Below are 20,175 nucleotides of genomic sequence, written 5' to 3'. Positions count from 1 at the left end.
GAATGGGCTTGAGAGGGAGAGATAGATCAGCCATGATTGAATGGCAGGGTAGACTTGATGGGTCTAATTCTGCTCCTAGAACTAATGAACTTATGATGTTATATTCTTTCACCACAAGGATCTTTCTTCAATTCAATTCTTCCACATTTAGCATTCACATTTATTCTGAAAACAACCATGAAGTGTCTTTACCTCCGGATCGCGGATGTCATCCAGCACACTCAGCCTCTCTGGTACTGATTCAAGATGATCCAATGCCAATTGAGTGCTCTAAATTCAGAACAAAATGAAAACACACTCAGACTCACTCCAGTGGATCGCAGCGGTGAGGCCAACCCGAACTGAGTACGAACGTGAGCGTTGGCTCTGAGGATCTGCCCGTGATATCCAACACAAGTGACGTGTTCACAAAGAAAGCCCATCCGTGACCCCACACTTCCTTAGAAGGGGAGGTTTGATCAGTCTACCCCAGGGGTCGGCAATCTGCGGCCCCCGGGCCGAATGCGCCCATAACCCGAAATCATCCGTCCCGCCGAGCGCCCGCCCCGAGCGCGCAGCCGAGCTCTGACTATACCGCATCCTGCGCAAAGCCGCCGGCAAAGCCGCGCACCTTCTGTGAACACGTTCAACAAAGAACTGCAGATGCTGGAAAAATCGACAGTATGCTGGAGAAACAGATTGCATGGGGCTGCCTCACCCGCTGAGTTTCTCCAGCATTTTTGTCTACCGGGGCGGGATCCATGTGTACACGTGATAGATATGGCCCGGCCATCAGCTCACAGACATGCGTCCCTGGCCCCTATGCAGACCAAGATTGCCCACCCCTGCCCTACCCCACGACAGAAGGGGGAGGAGTTGTACAGTTTGATAGCCACAGGGAAGAAGGTTCTCCTGTGGCGTTCTGTGCTGCATCTTGATGGAACCAGTCTGTTGCTGAAGGTGCTCCTCAGGTTGACCAGTGTGACCAGGTAAAGGACCTATTGACTAGTTGAGCCGTAGCCTATACGCCCGGGAACGAAGGCGATTACAAAGAAGGGTGGACATTGCCCAGTCCCTCGTGGGTACTGACCTCCTCACCATCGAAGGGCAACTAGAAGAGGAGTTGCTTGAAAAAGGCACCCAGTATCATCAAAGACCCACACCAACCTGGTCACGCTCTCATTCCACACCCACCTTCGATAAGGAGGAACAGGAGCCTGAAAACCGTGACCAGCGGGTTCAAGAACAGCTTCTTCCCAACAACCATCAGGCTCTCGAATGCTTCTCAACATTAACCTCAACTATGAACTATTGACTCTGGTTGTACCTAGTGAGACCACACCTGGAGTATTGTGTGCAGTTTTGGTCCCCTAATATGAGGAAGGACATTCTTGCTATTGAGGGAGTGCAGCGTAGGTTCACAAGGTTAATTCCCGGGATGGCGGGACTGTCATATGCTGAGAGAATGGAGCGGCTGGGCTTGTATACTCTGGAGTTTAGAAGGATGAGAGGAGATCTTATTGAAACATATAAGATTATTAAGGGTTTGGACAGGCAAGAGGCAGGAAACATGTTCCCGATGTTGGGTGAGTTCAGAACCAGGGGCCACAGTTTAGGATTAAGGGGTAAGCCGTTTAGAACGGAGACGAGGAAACACTTTTTCACACAAGGAGTTGTGAGTCTGTGGAATTCTCTGCCTCAGAGGGTGGTGGAGGCCGCTTCTCTGGATAATTTCAAGAGAGAGCTAGATAGGGCTCTTAAAGATAGCGGAGTCAGGGGATATGGGGAGAAGGCAGGAACGTGGTACTGATTGGGGATGATCAGCCATGATCACAATGAATGGCGGTGCTGGCTCGAGGGGCCGAATGGCCTACTCCTGCACCTACTGTCTATTGTCTATTATCTATTGTGTGGTGCACTGGAAGGAAAGCTTCAATGTGCATCTACTCACACCTAACCTTGCATTTTAGTTTAGAGATTTAGCTTGGAAACAGGCCCCTCGATCCACCAAGTCTGTGCCGACCAACGATCACCTGGACTCGAGTTCTATGTTATCCCCGTTTTGTATCCTACACATTAGTGGAAATTTTACAGAAGCTAAACCTGCAAACACACTACAAACCCGCACGTCTTTGAAGTGTGGGAGGAAAGCGGAGCACCCGGAGGAAACCCAAGCAGGTCATGGGGTGAACATACAAACTCTGTACAGTCAGCACCTGTAGTCAGGATTGAACCGGGGTCTCTGGCGCTGTGAGGCAGCAACCATGAGCAGGGACTTCAGCGAGAAAGCTCATATAACATTTCTGTTTTAACCAGATCCTCAAACATGTCTTACATAGAAACATAGAAAATAGGTGCAGGAGTAGGCCATTTGGCCCTTCGAGCCAGCACCGCCAATCATTGTGATCATGGCTGATCATCCACAATCAGCAACCCGTGCCTGCCTTCTCCCCATACCCCTTGATTCCACTAGCCCCTAGAGCTCTATCTAACTCTCTGTTAAATCCATCCAGTGATTTGGCCTCTGCTGCCTTCTATGGCAGATATTGCACAAATTCAAAACTAATTTTCTCATCTCAGTTTTAAATGGCCTCCCCTTTATTCTTAGACTGTGGCCCCTGGTTCTGAACTCCCCCAACATTGGGAACATTTTTCCTGCATCTACCTTGTCCAGTCCTTTTATAATTTAATATGTTTCTATAAGATCCCATCTCATCCTTCTAAATTCCAGTGAATACAAGCCTAGTCTTTCCAATCTTTCCTCATATGACAGTCCCGCCATCCCGGGGATTAACCTTGTGAACCTATACTGCACTGCCTCAATAGCTTTCCTCAAATTAGGAGACCAAAACTGCACACAATACTCCAGATGTGGTCTCACCAGGGCCCTGGACAACTGTACAGGGCCCTCTTTACTCCTATACTCAAATCCTCTCGATATAAAGGCCAACATGCCATTAGCTTTCTTCACTGCCTGCTGTACCTGCATGTTTACTTTCAGTGACTGGTGTACAAGGACACCCAGGTCTCGTTGCACTTCCCTTTTTCCTAATCTGACACCATTGAGATAATAATCTGCCTCCTTGTTCTTGCCGCCAAAGTGGATGACCTCATATTTATCTACATTTCACTGCATCTGCCATGCATCTGCCCACTCACACAACCTGTCCAAGTCTTCTCCGAGCATCCTCTTTACAGTTCACACTGCCACCCAGCTATGTGTCATCTGCAAATTTGCTAGTGTTACTTTTAATTCCATCATCTAAATCATTAATATATATTGTAAATAGTTGCGGCCCCAGCACCGAGCCTTGCGGCACTCCACTCGCCACTGCCTGCCATTCTGACAGGGACCCGTTTATTCCTACTATTTGTTTCCTGTCTGCCAACCAATTCCCTTTCCATGTCAATACCCTACCCCCAACACCATGTGCTCTAATTTTGCCCACTAATCTCCTGTGTGGGACCTTATCAAAGTATTTCTGAAAGTCCAGATACACTACATCCACTGGCTCTCCTTCATCTATTTTTCTTGTCACACCTTCAAAAAATTCCAGAAGATTAGTCAAGCATGATTTCCGTTTCATAAATCCATGCTGACTTGGACCAATCCTTTTACTGCTATCCAAATGTGCCGTTATTACTTCTTTAATAATTGACTCCAGCATCTTCCCCACCACCGAAGTCAGGCTGACTGGTCTATAATTCCTCGTTTTCTCTCTCGCTCCTTTCTTGAAAAGTGGGATAACATTAGCTACCCTCCAATCCACAGGAACTGATCCTGAATCTATAGAACATTGGAAAATGATCACCAATGCGTCCACGATTTCTAGAGCCACCTCCTTGAGTACCCTGGGATGCAGATCAACAGACCCTGGGGATTTATCATCCTTCAGTCCCATCAGTCTACCCAATACTATTTCTCGCCTAATGCAAATTTCTTTCAGTTCCTCTGTCTCCCTAGATCCTATGTCCTCTAGTACACCTGGGAGATTGTTTGTGTCTTCCTTAGTGAAGACAGAACCAAAGTACCTGTTCAACTCTTCTGCCATTTCCTTATTCCCCATAATAATTTCACCCGTGTCTGCCTTCAAGGGACCCACATTTGTCTTTACTAATCTTTTTCTCTTAACATACCTAAAGAGCTTTTACTATCCTTCTTTATATTCTTGGCCAGCTTCCCCTCGTACTTCATCTTTTCACCCCGTATTGCCCTTTTTGTTACCTTCTGTTGTCCTTTGAAAGTTACCCAATCCTCTGGCTTCCCGCGACTCTTTGCTATGTTATACACCTTTTCTTTTAGTTTTATTCCATCCCTGACTTCCCTTGTCAGCCACGGTTGCCTCTTACTCCCCTGAGAATCTTTCTTCCTCTTGTTTAAGTGACTGGCTGGAGAGATTGTTGAGATTCTCTTAAAGATAGTGGAGTCAGGAGATATGGGGAGAAGGCAGGAAAGTGGTACTGATTGGGGATGATCAGCCATGATCACATTGAATGGCAGTGCTGGCTCGAAGGGCCGAATGGCCTACTCCTGCACCTATTGTCTATTGTCTATTGATTGTACAAACAGCAACACACTGCAATTCGAATCGGTAGTAAAGAACGCAAACTCAATGCTAGTATTTATTTCAATAGGGCTTGTATACAAAAACAGGGATGTCATGCTGAGGCTCTATAAGGCGCTGGTCGGGCCACATTTAGAATATTGTGAACAATTTTGGGCACCATATCTGAGGAAGGATGTGCTGGCTCTGGAGAGGGTCCAGTGGAGGTTTACAAGAATTATCCCAGGAATGAGTAGGTTAATATATGATGAGCGTTTGTCGGCACTGGGCCTGTACTCGCTGGAGTTTAGAAGAATGAGGGGGGGACCTCATTGAAACGTACAGAATAGTGAAAGGCTTGGATAGAGTTGATGTGTCGAGGATGTTTCCACTAGTGGGAGAGTCTAGGACTAGAGGTCATAGCCTCAGAATTAAAGGACGTTCTTTTAGGAAGGAGATGAGGAGAAATTTCTTTAGTCAGAGGGTGGTGAATCTTGTTAAGGGCTTGGACACACTAGAGGCAGGAAACATGTTCCCGATGTTGGGGGAGTCCAGAACCAGGGGCCGCAGTTTAAGATTAAGGAGTAAGCCATTTAGAACGGAGATGAGGAAACACTTGTTCTCACAGAGAGTGGTGAGTCTGTGGAAATCTCTGCCTCAGAGGGCGGTGGAGGCAGGTTATCTGGATGCTTTCAAGCGCGAGCTAGATAGGGCTCTTAAAAATAGCGGAGTCAGGGGATATGGGGAGAAGACGGGAACTGGGTACTGATTGGGGATGATCAGCCATGAACACATTGAATGGTGGTGCTGGCTCAAAGGGCCGAATGGCATACTGCTGCACCTATTGTCTATTGTCTATTGTTGCCACTTGCGGGCGGAGCACCAAGGCAAATTCCTTGTATGTGAATACTTGGCCAATACATTTTTTCAATCATTCATTCATTCTTTTATACTTGACTTTGCCTTGATTGTATTTATCTGATTGGATTGGATAGCATGCAAAACAAAGCTTTTCACTGTACCTCAGTGGGCAGTAATAAATCCCTGAACCCGAAACAGACAATGAATTGAAACATCACCAGCGAAATCACAATTGAAAATATCTTACGCAAAGAGAGATTTGACTGGCAGCTAACATCAAAGAGAATCCAAAGGGCTTTGCTGAGCAGACAAACAGCTCAGATGAAAGGGAGACAGGGCTAATCAGGGAACAAGTAAGACATTGGCACTTTAAGCACCAGGGCATCACACAGGTACTTTATGAGCGCTTTCTATTTGACTTGTCAAGAAAGACTGCCTGCAATGGGGTAATTTAGATGTCCAGGAATGGAACCGCAGATGCTGCTTTACACCGAAGGTAGACACAGCATGCTGGAGTAACTCAGTGGGTCGGGCAGCAACTCTGGAGAGAAGGAATGGGTGACGTTTCGGGTCGAGACTGAAGAAGGGTCTCGACCTGAAACGTCGCCCATTCCTTCTCTCCAGCGATGCTGCCCGTCCCGCTGAGTTACTCCAGCATGTTGTGTCCATCTTCCATTGATGTTTGATTTAGTTTAGTTTAGAGATACAGCGCGGAAACAGGCCCTTCGGCCCACCGAGCCCGTGCTGACCAGCGATCACCCTGTACACTAGCACTATCCTACACACACTTTACAATTTCACCAAAGCCAACGAACCTGTTCGTCTTTGGGATGTGGGAGGGAAGCGGAGCACTCGAAGGAAATCCACGCGGTCACTGAAAGAACGTGCAAACTCCATACAGACAGCGCCCCCTAATCAGGATCGAACCGGGGTCTCTGGCGCTGTGAGGCAGCAACTCCAGCATTGCGCCACCGTGCCACCCCATGCGGAGGTGTGCCAAGGGACAAACTGCAAATGTTAAAACACTTGGACACAAGGAAACTGCAGGCAGAACGTGTGGCAAGGAACTGCAGATGCTGCTTTATACCAAAGATAGTCACAAAATGCTGGAGAAACTCAGCGGGACGGGCAACATCTCTGGTTTACAAAGATAGACACAAAGTGCTGAAGTAACTCAGCGGGACGGGCAGCATCTCTGGAGAACGTGGATAGGTGATATTTTGGGTCAGATCCCTTCCGCACTCCACCCATCTACCGATCATATCGTCCATACCTGTATCCACCTGTCACTTGCCAGGCTTTCTCCTGCCCCCACCCACCCACCCACCTCTCCTCCAGCTTTCTTCCACCATAGCTCCCCCTACTACAATCAGTGTGAAGAAGGATCCCGACTGAAATCATCACCTATCCTTATTCTCAGGCTCTTGCCTGAGTTGGGCTGCTGCCTCACAGCGCCAGAGACCCGGGTTCAATCCTGACTGCGGGCGCTGTCCGTACGGAGTTTGTACGTTCTCCCCGTGGGTTTTCTCCGGGATCTTCGATTTTCCTCCCACACTCCAAAGATGTGCAGGTTTGTTGGTTAATTGGCTTTGGAGTAAATGTAGAAATTGTCCCAGATGTGTGTGGGCTAGTGTTGATGTGCGGTGATCCCTGGTTGGTGCGGACTCAGTGGGATGAAGGGTCTGTTTAGAGTCATAGATTCTTAGAGTGATACAGCGTGGAAAATGGCCTTTTGGCCCAACTTGCCCACACCGGCCAACATGTCCCAGCTACACTAGTCCCACCTGCCTGCGTTTGGTAATTATCCCTCCAAACCTGTCCTATCCATGTAATTTCTGAAGTTAATAGAGATTTTTGAGATATTGAGTTAACAGAGATATTGTAAACATGAACTTTAGTGAGGCTTTTTACAAGGTCTCGCGTGTGTCATTCCTAACTGTCACTGTATGTCGGGTTGTCACTTGTGGGCAGAGCACCAAGGCAAATTCCTTGTATGTGAATATACTTGGCCAATAAACGTATTCATTCATTCATTCATTCATTCATTCATTCATTCATTCATTCATTCATTGTAGCTTTGTCCAGAAGGTGAGATCACTTGGGATCCAGGGTTAGATAGCCAATAACATTATGTTGGAAGATAGACACCAATTGCTGGAGTCGCTCAGCGGGTCAGGCAATATCTCTGGTGAGAAGGAATGGGTGATGTTTCGGGTTGAGCCCCTTCTTCAGAGTCTGAAGAAGGGTCTCGACCCGAAACATCACCCATTCCTTCTCTCCAGGGATGCTGCCTGTCCCGCTGAGTTACTCCAGCATTTCGTGTCTATCTTTGGTTTACAAACCAGCATCTGCAGTTCCTTCCTACAGGTTAGTAGGTTAATTGGTGTGTGTGTTGATTGGGCCACAGTTTAAGAATAAGGAGGAAGCCATTTAGAACGGAGACGAGGAAACACTTTTTCTCACAGAGAGTGGTGAGTCTGTGAAATTCTCTGCCTCAGAGGGCGGTGGAGGCCGGTTCTCTGGATAGTTTCAAGAGAGAGCTAGATAGGGCTCTTAAAGATAGCGGAGTCAGGGGATATGGGGAGAAGGCAGGAACGGGGTCCTGATTGGGGATGACCAGCCATGATCACATTGAATGGCGGTGCTGACTCGAAGGGCCGAATGGCCTACTCCTGCACCTATTGTCTATTGGGTAGTGTTATTGTGTGGGGGGATCGCTGGTCAACGCTGACTCGGTAGGCCGAAGGGCCTGCTTCCGAGCTGTACCTCTAAAACTTAAACGTTAAAAACAAAAACTTGCTGGGTTACTCCAGCACTTTGTATCTTTTAACAACAAAACACTTGTTCAAAATCAAAATGGATGCATAGACCCAGCAATGACAGAGCTGTCAGTTTAACCTCAGCGGTGGGAGAAGAATAATCCGAGCCAAAATGAATTGTCTCTCTGAAATGTGTGGATCAATAAAGAGAAGGCAGCACTGTGGATGAATAAAGAAAAACCAGGCCAGATTTATCAAAGACAAATCATGCATATCTAACTGGACTGAATTTTTTGTTGATATCACAAAGAGGGCAAAGTGATTAATGGGCTGAATAGTTTCCTAATGTACTGTAACTATTCATTGGATTGGTAGTTTGTATTCAAACAATCATACTTTCCTCTTTATAATTTTAAATGGCATAATGAGTAGTCTTAAACTGCATGGATGATCCTATTGAGCATGAATACAAATTTAGTTTCATTTAGATTAGTTTCGAGATACAGCGAGAAAACAGTCCCTTCGGCCCACCGAGTCAATAGACAATAGGCAATTGGTGCAGGAGTAGGCCATTCGGCCCTTCGAGCCAGCACCGCCATTCACTGTGATCATGGCTGATCATCCACAATCGGTACCCCAGTTCCTGCCTTCTCCACATATCCCCATGACTCCGCTATCTTTAAGAGCCCTATCTAGCTCTCTCTTGAAAGCATCCAGAGAACCTGCCTCCACCGCCCTCTGAGGCAGAGAATTCCACAGACTCACAACTCTCTGTGTGTAAATATGTTTCCTCGTCTCCGTTCTAAATGGCTTACCCCTTATTCTTAAACTGTGGCCCCTGGTTCTGAACTCCCCCAACATCGGGAACATGTTTCCTGCCTCCAGCCTGTCCAAACCCTTAATAATCTTATATGTTTCCATTCGGCCCTTCGAGCCAGCACCACCATTCACTGTGATCATGGCTGATCATCCACAATCAGTACCCCGTTCCTGCCCTCTCCCCATATCCCTTGACTCCGCTATCTTTAAGAGCTCTATCTAACTCTCTCTTGAAAGTATTGGCCTGTGCCGCGCCGACCAGCGATCCCCGCACACTATCTTACACGCACTAGGGACAATTTACAATTATGCTAAGCCAATTAACCAACAAACCTGCACATCTTTGGAGTGTGGGAGGAAACCGGAGATCTCGGAGAAAAGCCACGTAGGTCACGGGGAGAACGTGCAAACTCCGTACAGACAGCACCCAGATCGAACCCAGATCTCTGGCGCTGTGAGGCAGCAACTCTACCGCTGAGCCACCGTGCCAAACTTCCATCAAGGATGCATGGTAAGCAACTCATGCTAGGCAAACATAACAAAAAATGTTCCTTTTCCAACATACCCTGTGTTGTAGGGGAAAGGTATAAGGTAGACACAAAATGGTGGGCTACCTCGGCGGCACAGACAGCATCTCGGGAGAGAAGGAATGGGAAACGTTTCGGGTCGAGACCCTCCTTCAGACTAGTCAAGGGAGAGAGAAATGAGAAATATAGATGATGATGTAGAGAGAGATTTAGAACAAATTAATGAAATGTGCAAAAAGGAAACAATGATAAAGGAAATGCCTGCCTACACCAGTGGGGGCATTGAGTACAAGAGTCAGGACGTAGATTTAGAGGACTTTGGTTAGGCCACATTTGGAGTATTGCGTGCAGTTTTGGTCACCACATTGCAGGTAGGATGTGGAGGATTTGGAAATGGTGCAGGGAAGGTTTAACAAAACAATGACTGGATCAGGCAGTTTTAGCACCAGCTTCCCGGGTTTTTGACACAAGTTGGTCGGTATGGGCAGGTTGGGCCGAAGGGCCTATTTCCACACTCCATGGAAGAGATTGGACAGACTTGTTTTCTCAGGAAGGACGGAGGTCACAGGGAGACCTGATAAAAGTACGTAAAATTATGAGAGACATAGAGAGGGCAGTCCAGGATGGAAAAATCAAATCCTAGAGGTCGTAGATTTAAGGTGAGAGGGAAAAAGTTTAAAGGTGATGCGTGGGGCAAGTTTTTTTACACAGAGGATGGTGAGTGCCCAGAAAGCGCTGGTGATAAAGGCAGATACAATCGCGGTATTGAGGAGACTTAGATGGACATGCAGGCAATGGTGGGATATGGATTATGTGTAGGCACTTAAGAGTTGGTCTTGATATCATGTTCGGCACAGACATTGTGGGCTGAAGGGCCTGTTCCGGTGCTGTGTTCTAGGAGCCCTGGGTTGTACGACTCTGCAAGCTCAGACTAGTGTTACCAGGTTGGATTTGGCCACACTGGGTGGCGCAGTGGTAGAGTTGCTGCCTTACTGCGCTTGCAGCGCCAGAGACCCGGGTTCGATCCCGACTACGGGTGCTGTCTGTATGGAGTTTGTACGTTCTCCCTGTGACCGCGTGGGTTTCCTCCAAGATAGAGTCATAGAGTGATACAGTGTGGAAACAAGACCTTCGGCCCAACGTTCCCACACCGGCCAACATGTCTCAGGTAAACTGATCCCACCTGCCCTGCGTTTGGTCCATATCCCTCCAAACCTGTCCTATCCATGTACCTGTCTAACTGTTTCTTAAATGTTGGGATAGTCCCTGCCTCAACTACCTCCTCTGGCAGCTTGTTCCGTACACCCACCACCCTTTGTGTGAAGATCTTCGGTTTCTTCCCACACTCCAAATACGTACAGGTTTGTAGGTTAATTGAGTTGATATAATTGTAAATTGTCCCTCGTGCGTGTAGGATAGTGTTAGTGTGCGAGAATCGCTGGTTGGTACGGACTCGGTGGGCCGAAGGATCTGTTTCAGTTTCAGTTTAGTTTATTGTCACGTGTACAGAGGTACAGTGAAAAGCTTTTGTTGCGAGCTAACCAGTCAGCAGAAAGACAATACATGATTACAATCGATCTATTTATAGTGTATAGATACACGATAAGGGAATATCATAAAGTAAGAAGTGTTTCCGCGCTGTATCTCTAAACTAAACACTTAGAGAACAAATATAAGAGGCATAAATAGCTGGAGTAACTCAGTGGGACAGGCAGCGTCTCTGGAGAGAAGGAATAGCTCACCCATTCCTGCTCTCCAAAGATGCTGCCTGTCCCGCTGAGTTACTCCAGCTTTCTGTGTCTATCTTCAGTTTAAACCAGCATCTGCAGTTCCTTCTTAAGGGCCTGTCGCACTTGGGTGTAATTTCCGCGTCATCATTTACGCGTCATGGCGCGTGACATGCATAACGCGAGCATGGTGCTCGGTGACGTAGGCAGCGACACGCGGTCGCGCGCGCTGCCCCAGGATTTTAGGATTCACAACATCTTCGCGCGCCACCTGCGTGACGCGCAAAAGACGCCCAAGTGGGACAGGCCCTTTACAGATATAAGAGGCAACTACTCGCAAACAAAGGGCAGTCATAAAACACACAGACGCAGGCAGATACACTCTGAAGATGGTACTCACTGCTTCTAAATCTGCGATCCGATCCTGTACAAAATAAAGCAAAACGGTGAATCACTCAACCGGCTCTGAAATAACTGGCATCTATCCCGGAACTGAACCGTTTATAACTAAAATTAAAATTAGGCGCGCTAAAAATACACCACCGTTGCCAGGGTCTTTAGATAGGAAGCACAGGTTCATGTCTCAGACGTGCGGAGATTTATTACAATGTGGAGCCCCTCGACCTGAAAGAGTGTTGGAGGCAGATTGAACAGTAACTTTCAACAGGGGGATTGGAATGAGATGGGGCACCTTGCAGAACCGTGGGGAGAGAAGATGGGACAGATAGATTGAATGGCGGAGAAGACTCGATGGGCCGAACGGCCCAATTCTGCTCTTATAACATAGAAACAATAGGTGCAGGAGTAGGCCATTCGGCCCTTCAAGCCAGCATCGCCATTCAATATGATCCTATCTTTTGAATGCTTTGAGTTTTTCTTCCATTTTATTCAAGCCTGGTGTCCAGGGTGATAGATCTTCATTTCCTGGAACATTAATGTTGTCAGACTCACCGAGACCGTCTTTACTCTGTTACAGATGTTGATAGAAACCCCCGTGTCTGTTCAGATTTCAGATTAAACACTCATATTCTGTGCAAGAAGCAATCGCAGATGCTGGTTTAAACCGAAGCTGGAAACAAAAATGCTGGAGTAACTCAGCGGGGCAAGGCGGCATCTCTGGAGAGAAGGAATGGGTGACGTTTCGGGTCGAGACCCTTCTTCAGACTGATGTCAGGGGAGAGGGAGATACGTAGATAAGGAAGTGTGAAGGTGTGAAAACAGGGCAAAGGGAATGGAGATCAAGGTGAATGTGGAATAGATCGTTGTTGGCTGGGAGATGGTGACAACAGAGCAAACAGAGATAAAATGTAGTTTTATGTAGAAAATGTGGGAGAACTCGTATTCTGTCCTGGGTCTCCTCAATTGTCAGAGTGAGGTTAAACGCAAATTGGACGAACAGCATCTCATATTTCGCTTGGGCAGCTTACAGCCCAGTGGCACGAATATTGATTTCTCTAACTTGTGGGCGGAGTACCAAGGCAAATTCCTTGTATGTGAATACTTGACCAATAAACTTACTTACTTACTTACTTCAAGTAACCCCGGCACGCCCTCTCTATCCCTCCCCCACCCAAGTCACACCAGCATCTCATTCTCACCCAGCAAACAGCCAACGATGGCCTGTTTCCTTTATCATTGTTACTTTATTTACATATCTTTCATTCTTTGTTCTATATCTCTCTACATCATCGCCTATATCTCTCGGTTTTCTCTCCCCTGACTCGTCTGAAGAAGCGTCTCGACCCGAAACGTCACCCATTCCTTCTCTGCAGAGATGCTGCCTGTCCCAGCTCTTTGTGTCTATCTTCAGTTGAAACCAGCATCTGCAGTTCCTTCCTACTCATTGTATTTTTTCCCCTTTACATTTTATTGCCAAGTTATCATGCTTTGCTATAAATAGAATCATCTTCGCATTTCCGCATATCTCTGTTATCTTTAATATAGTCAAAATGCTGAATTAGCATGAATGTGCAATTCTCAAATGCCAAAGCACATTTCAAGACAGTTGCTGGAATAAACTATTGCTACTTATACTAAATTCTATTCTTTTTCTTCACCCCTTCAGCCTGTGGAGTCAAATAAATAGTTACCGTTTCCACTCAATATATTATCCTTGCCTTCAAAAACTAACTAAACATTATTCTCAATCACAAGGTTAATGTACAAAATCTAAGCGAGCCTTTACTTAGTTTTTTAGTTTTTAGTTTTAGAGATACAGCGTGGAAACAGGCCCTTCGGCCCCACCGTGCCCACACCGACCAGCGATCCCCGCTCATTAACACCATCCTACACCCACTGGGGACAGTTTTTACATTCATACCAAGCCATTTAACCTACAAACCTGTACGTCTTTGGAGTGTGGGAGGAAACCCAAGATCTCGGAGTAAACCCACGCAGGTCACGGGTCGAACGTGCAAACTCCGTACAGGCAGCACCCGTAGTCGGGATCGATCCGGGGTCTCCGGCGCTGCATTCGCTGTAAGGCAGCAACTCTACCACTGCGCCACCGTGACCGTCCTTAATGTAATGGGTTTCGGAGAGCAGCACTCTGACAGTAAAGGGATGATTTTTCACTCATGTCCGATACCAGGGGAGAGAGATATGAAAAGATAGGTTGAAGAGAAAAGGAAAGAGTGCAGCTAAAGAGAGGAGAAGTGAAAGGGGAAGGGATTGAGAGTGGGGGAGACAGATTCGGGGAGAGAGAGAAAGTGAGGGGGAGAGAGAGAGGGAGAGTGTGGGGGAGAGAGAGTGAGGGGGAGAGAGGGGGGGAGAGAGGAAGGGGCAGAGAGAGTGTGGGAGAGACAGCGAGGGGGAGAGAGAGAGAGTGAGAGGAAGAGAGAGTGTGGTGGAGAGAGACAGATTGGGGGAGAGAGTGAGGGAGGGAGAGAGAGTGAGGGAGAGAGAGTGGGGTGGAGAGAGTGGGGGGGAGAGAGAGTGGGGGAGAGAAAGTGGGGGAGAGAGTGGGGGGGAGAGAGTGGGGTGGGGAGAGAGTGGGGGGAGAGCGTGGGGGAGAGAAAGTTGGTGGGAGAGAGTGGGGGGGAGAGAGTGGGGAGTGGAGAGTTGAGGGGAGAGAGTGGAGTGGAGGGGAGAGAGTGGGGTAAAGAGTGGAGGGGAGAGAGAGAGAGTGTGGGAGAGAGTGGGTGAGCGAGTGGGGGGGAGAGAGAGTAGAGGGGGAGAGAAAGAGAGTTGGGGAGAGAGAGTTGAGGGGAGAGAGTGGAGGCGAGAGAGTGAAGGGGAGAGAGAGTTGGAGGAGAGAGTGGGGGGGAGAGAGTTAGGGGGAGAGAGTTAGGGGGAGATAGTGGGGGGGGAGAGAGTGGGGGGGAGAGAGTTAGGGGGAGAGAGTTAGGGGGAGAGAGTGGAGGGGAGAGAGTTAGGGGGAGAGAGAGTTGGGGGAGAGAGAGTGGGGAGAGAGTGGGGGGGGAGAGAGAGTTAGGGGGAGAGAGAGCGAGTGCACGTCCTTGGAGTGTGGGAGGAAACCGGAGCACCTGGAGAAATCCTTATGCGGTCATGGGGAGAACATGTAAACACCACCCACAGACAGCACCCGTAGTCAGGATCGAACCTGGGACTCCAGTGCCGTGAGGCAGCAGCTCTACCGCTGCACCACCGTTCCACCCCTTGAGCTGTGTTGCTGCTTCGTAGTGGTTGAGGTGGATGGAAGTGGCGGTGAGCTGATACAACTCATAGATCTCCGTTTTCATTAAGTTGTAAGGCAGCAGATCTTCCGCTGCGCCACCGTGCCGCCCTTTATGTTTTGATAGTGTAATTAAATGTTTTGTATTGGTGATTAGGTTATTGATGCCAGTGACTCTGAAGAAAATGTGGCTCTAAGTTTAGTTTGGTCTAGTTTACAGATACAGCACGGAAACAGGCCCTTCGGCCCACCGGGTCCGCGCCGACCAGCGATCCCCGCTCACTAACACCATCCTACACCCACTGGGGACAATTGTTACATTCATACCAAGCCAATTAACCTACAAACCTGTACGTCTTTGGAGTGTGGGAGGAAACCAAAGATCTCGGAGAAAAACCCACGCAGGTCACGGGGAGAACGTGCAAACTCCGTACAGACAGCACCCATAGTGGGGATCGAACCCGGAGCTCCAGCGCTGCATTCGTTGTAATGCAGCAACTCTACCGCTGCGCCACCGTGACCGGTGGTGTGACAAGATTGTGTGCTTTATTACATATTGACTTGAAACATGCCTGCTTAAACGTGGCCCGGCTGGGGATACTCAGCTGGCCTCTCACTCTCACCTGCACCCTGTGCTGGAAGGAACTGCAGATGCTGGTTTAAACCGAAGACAGACACAAAATGCTGGAGTAACTCAGCGGGACAGGCAACATCTCTGGAGGGAAGGAATGGGCGACTGTAAGACTGAAAGTCTTCAGACTGTAAGTCACGGGAAAGGGGAAACGAGAGAGCTATAGACGGTGATGTAGAGAGATAAAGAACAATGAACAAAAGATATGCAAAGATAAAGGAAACAGGCGATTGTTGGCTGTTTGCTGGGTGAGAACGAGAAGCTGGTGCGACTTGGGTGGGGGGGGGGGGGGATGGAGAGAGAGGGAATGCCGGGCCTACTTGAATTTAGAGAAATCAATATTCATACCACTGGGTTATCTTGATTTAATTTAATGGAATGTCCTGATGATAGTGATAAATGTAACTGGCTCATTGATATGATGGATCAGTCAGGTTGAAAGAGCAAAAAATGAAATTTCCATCTGCCAACCTGGCTATTCTTCTTCTATCAATCCTTTCTGAAGCCATCCTACCACAACCAGAGAGAAGTCCTGAACCACTATCTACTTCATTGGAGACCCTCGGGCAATCTTTGATCGGACTTCACTATCTTGCATTCAACGTTATTGCCTAATCATGTATCTGTACCTCCAGTTTCAGGGACAGTTTCTTCCTGGCTGTTATCAGGCAACTTTTAGAAGGATACTGAGTTGGATGATCAGCCATGATCATATTGAATGGCGGTGCAGGCTCGAATATCCTGCACCTATTTTCTATGTTTCTATGAGAGGGAATCTCATTGAAACATATAAGATTGTTAAGGGTTTGGACACGCTAGAGGCAGGAAACATGTTCCCTATGTTGGGTGAGTCCAGAACCAGGGGCCACAGTTTAAGAATAAGGAGTAAGCCATTTAGAACGGAGACGAGGAAACACTTTTTCTCACAGAGAGTGGTGAGTCTGTGGAATTCTCTGCCTCAAAGGGCAGTGGAGGCGGGTTTTCTGTATGCTTTCAAGAGAGAGCTAGGTAGGGCTCTTAAAAATATGGGGGTATGGGGAGAAGGCAGGAACGGGGTACTGATTGGGGATGATCAGCCATGATCATATTGAATGGCGGTGCTGGCTCGAAGGGCCGAATGGCCTACTCCTGCACCTATTGTCTATTGAATCATCCTACCACAACAGAGAGCAGTGCTGAACTACTATCTACCTCATTGGTGACTCTTGGACTATGTTTGATCGGACTTTGCTGGCTTTACCTTGCACTCAACGTTATTCCCTTATCATGTATCTGTACACTGTAAATGGCTGGATTGTAATCATGTATTGTCTTTCCGCTGACTGGTTAGCACGCAACAACAGCTTTTCACTGTACCTCAGTACACGTGACAATAAACTAAACTGAACTGAAATGGTAGACAGACACAAAATGCTGGAGTAATTCAGCAGGACAGGCTGCGTCTCTGGAGAAAAGGAATAGGTACCGTTTCGGCTCGAGACCCTTCTTCAGACTGAGAATCAGGTGAGGGGGAAACTGGAGTTATGGAAGGGGTGCAAAGAGCATGTAAGGTGTGAAAACGACTGATCAAAGCAGGTGCTGATTGTGCCTCAACCGAGTGGCTAATCCCCAACAATGAGCAGAATTCGGAGCACGAGTGATCTTCTTGACCAAGATAGGGACGGAGACTGGGAACGGAAGATAGACACAAAATGCTGGAGTAACCCAGCGGGTCAGGCAGCAGCATGTCTGGAGGAGAAGGAATGGGTGACGTTTCAGGTCAAGACCCTTCTTCAGACTGGGAACGGAGGTTGAGGAGATTTCTCGTCTGGCGTATCCCGAACGCTTCGTGCAACGGTCCCTGGATAATAAATTTCCCGTTAACCTGAGTCCAGGTAACTCTTGTTATAATGGACAGACCACGGTGAGGGGAGAGAGGGGGGGATGGTGTCCATTGTTGCCGATTGTCCGTGCTAACCGAGTAAGTTCCAACTACCTAGTGGTCACTCTGTGAAAGAACGAGTTGTTTTCAAATACAAAATTGTTTTTCACAGCTAAAATAGTATTTTTGTTCCTGCAAGCTAAACATACTAAAGGTTTGTTTGCTACATGGTCTAACAGAGTATGATTACACAAATGGCGGCACGGTAGAGTTGCTGCCTCACAGCGCCAGAGACCCGGGTTCGATCCTGACCACGGGTGCTGTCTGTACGGAGTTTGTACGTTCTCGCCGTGACCTGCGTGGGTTTTCTCCGGGTGCTCCGGTTTCCTCCCACACTCCAAAGACGTGTGGGTTTGTAGGTCAATTGGCTGGGTATAAAATGTAAAATTGTCCCTAGTGCGCGTAGGATAGTGTTACTGTGCGGGGGTCGCTGGTCGGCGCGGACACGGTGGGCTGAAGGGCCTGATTCCGCGCGGTATCTCTAAACTAAACTAAACTAAACTAAATGTCAATGTCAAAGACCTCCCGCAGAGTAACTATTAGCCTGTGTTCTAAAAGACAGTGGTGTCTGATTGCTGTTGGGACAGTAGTCTGGCCTCTATAACCTATATCCGTTATATAGAGGCCCCTAATAATGATGGTGCACGGATTATGGAAAATGAGAGGCATAAATAGACAGTCAGAACAACTTTTCCCCAAAGATGAAATGTCAAAGACGAGAGGGCGCAGCTTTAATGTGGCAAGGGCAACGTTTAAAGGAGATGTGTGGGGGCAAGTTTTTTTTTTCACCACAGAGGGTGGTGGGTGCCTGGAACGCGCTGCCAGGGGTGGTGGTGGAGGCAGATACGACAGTGGCGTTTAAGAGGCTTTTCGGAAGGCACATGAATATGCAGGGTATGGAGGCATATGGATCACGTGCAGGCAGGTTAACCTATCTTGGCTTCATGTTCGGCACAGACATCGTGAGCCGTAGAGGGTCTGTTCCTGTGCTGCACTGTGTTCTGATCTATGTTAGTTGAATTATTTCGGTGCCAAATAGGATTGCTTTGTGACTAAAAACGGTCAAAAATGGACTCCTCCTACGTCATCGATAAATATGAAATTGGTACCAATCTATGATTAGACATCCATTCACACCTCACACTGCCTCGGCAAGGCCAGCAGCATAATCAAGGATGAATCGCACCCCGGCCACTCCCTCTTCTCCCCCCTCCCATCGGGAATAAAGTACAGAAGTGTGAAAACGCACACCTCCAGATTCAGGGACAGTTTCTTCCCAGCTGTTATCAGGCAACTGAATCAATAGACAATAGACAATAGTGCAGGAGTAGGCCATTCGGCCCTTGGAGCCAGCAGCGCCATTCATTGTGATCATGGCTGATCATCCACAATCCGTACCCCGTTCCTGCCTTCTCCCCACATCCCTACCATCTAACTAATTGGAGACCTTCGGACTATCTGATCGTTTTTTACTGGCGTAACCTTGCACTAAATGTTAATCACGTTATTCCCTTTATCCTGTATCTGTACACTGTGGATGGGTCGATTTATCTTTCTGCTGAGGGTAGACACAAAATGGTGGTGTTGCAGGACAGGCAGCATATCTGGAGAGAGGGAATGGGTGACGTTTCAGGTCGAGACCCTGCTTCAGACCCGGTACCCATTTCTCCACTCCACAGATGCCGCCTGTCTCGCTGAGTTACTCCAGCATCTTCTGCCTATCATCAGTGTAAACCAGCATCTGCAGTTCCTTCCCACATATAGTTTTTCCGCTGACTGGTTAGCACACAACAAAAGCTTTTCACTGTACCTCGGTACACGTGACAATAAACTGCTCAAACTCAAATGGCATTCATCGTGTAAAATATGTGGCTAAAAAGCTTTCTTTTAAAAAAATAACATTATTGTTTTATCCCTTAGATAACAAGTACTTTCTTTCTCCAAGGAAAAGGTCGATTTTTTGTACAGAAAATAGTTTTACAGTGAATACTAAGTGATTTCAAAAAGATGAAAAGATGCCAGGGTGACATGTTTCTGAAACCATTGGAACAGAGGCTTTGAACACACAATGGACATCAGGAAATTGGGGAGGCTGATTGTTGATGGTTAAAAAAAAAGCATGCCCATTATTTCTGAAAGAACAGGAGATGAAGCTGTATAATTGACGTGACTCTGCAACGCTGTGTCAAGGTGCTCTGCGGAGAAGAAAGCAGGCTAAATAGAATTACAGTTGAGCAGACAGACATATTTCAGAGGCCTCTAAGAAATTGATGAGACTGAAATTGGGTGCCTTGTCAGCGAGAAGTCAGAATTACACTTTAGTTAAAACAAGGAAACTCTCCATTGAAAGTTTGAAGCCTTAAGGGCCTGTCCCACTTTCACGACCTAATTCACGACCTCTGCCGAGTTTGCCCTTGACTCATAATCGCAGCATGGTCGTCACGAGGTCGTAGGTTGGTCGTGGGTAGGTCGTGATGCTAGTCGTAGGTACTCGTGGCATCAAGTAGGTCGGGGCGTTTTTCTAGCCTGATGAAAAATGTCCACGAGTAAAAAAGGTTGTGAATTAGGTCGTGAAAGTGGGACTGGCCCTTTAAGCTGTGGATGGAGGTGAGGTGAACTTCCAGATTTTATATATCAGGGGGGTTCTTACATTGAGCAATCTTGAAGGGGCTCTGCAAAGAACAGCTGGCAGGAGTGAAGGATTTTAGTTTAGTTTAGCTTAGAGGTACAGTGCGGAAACAGGCGCCTCGGCCCACCGAAGTCCGCGGCGCCC

At 47.6% G+C, this 20,175-nt stretch overlaps 1 protein-coding gene across 5 annotated transcripts in view; it reads right to left on the bottom strand.

Moving 5' to 3' along the window:
• The window catches only part of cep128 (centrosomal protein 128), a 401,773-nt gene that overhangs the window by 33,848 nt on the left and 347,750 nt on the right, over nt 1–20,175 (bottom strand). For 2 of the 5 annotated variants that reach the window (XM_033027567.1, XM_033027568.1), the window contains exons 19-20: nt 11,617–11,640; nt 193–270 (exon numbers count right to left, since the gene is read on the bottom strand). The exons of 1 other annotated variant lie outside the window; for it this stretch is intronic. In XM_033027567.1, coding sequence (XP_032883458.1) covers nt 193–270; nt 11,617–11,640 — 102 coding nt within the window. The remainder of the gene's footprint in view (nt 1–192; nt 271–11,616; nt 11,641–20,175) is intronic. 2 more of the 5 variants (XM_033027570.1, XM_033027569.1) reach the window with 2 other exon arrangements.

The sequence above is a fragment of the Amblyraja radiata genome, chromosome 9 (assembly GCF_010909765.2).
Source record: "Amblyraja radiata isolate CabotCenter1 chromosome 9, sAmbRad1.1.pri, whole genome shotgun sequence".
NCBI classification, from domain to species: domain Eukaryota; kingdom Metazoa; phylum Chordata; class Chondrichthyes; order Rajiformes; family Rajidae; genus Amblyraja; species Amblyraja radiata.
Note: the sequence above shows the minus strand (reverse complement) of the source record. Positions and strands in the feature narration are given on the sequence as shown.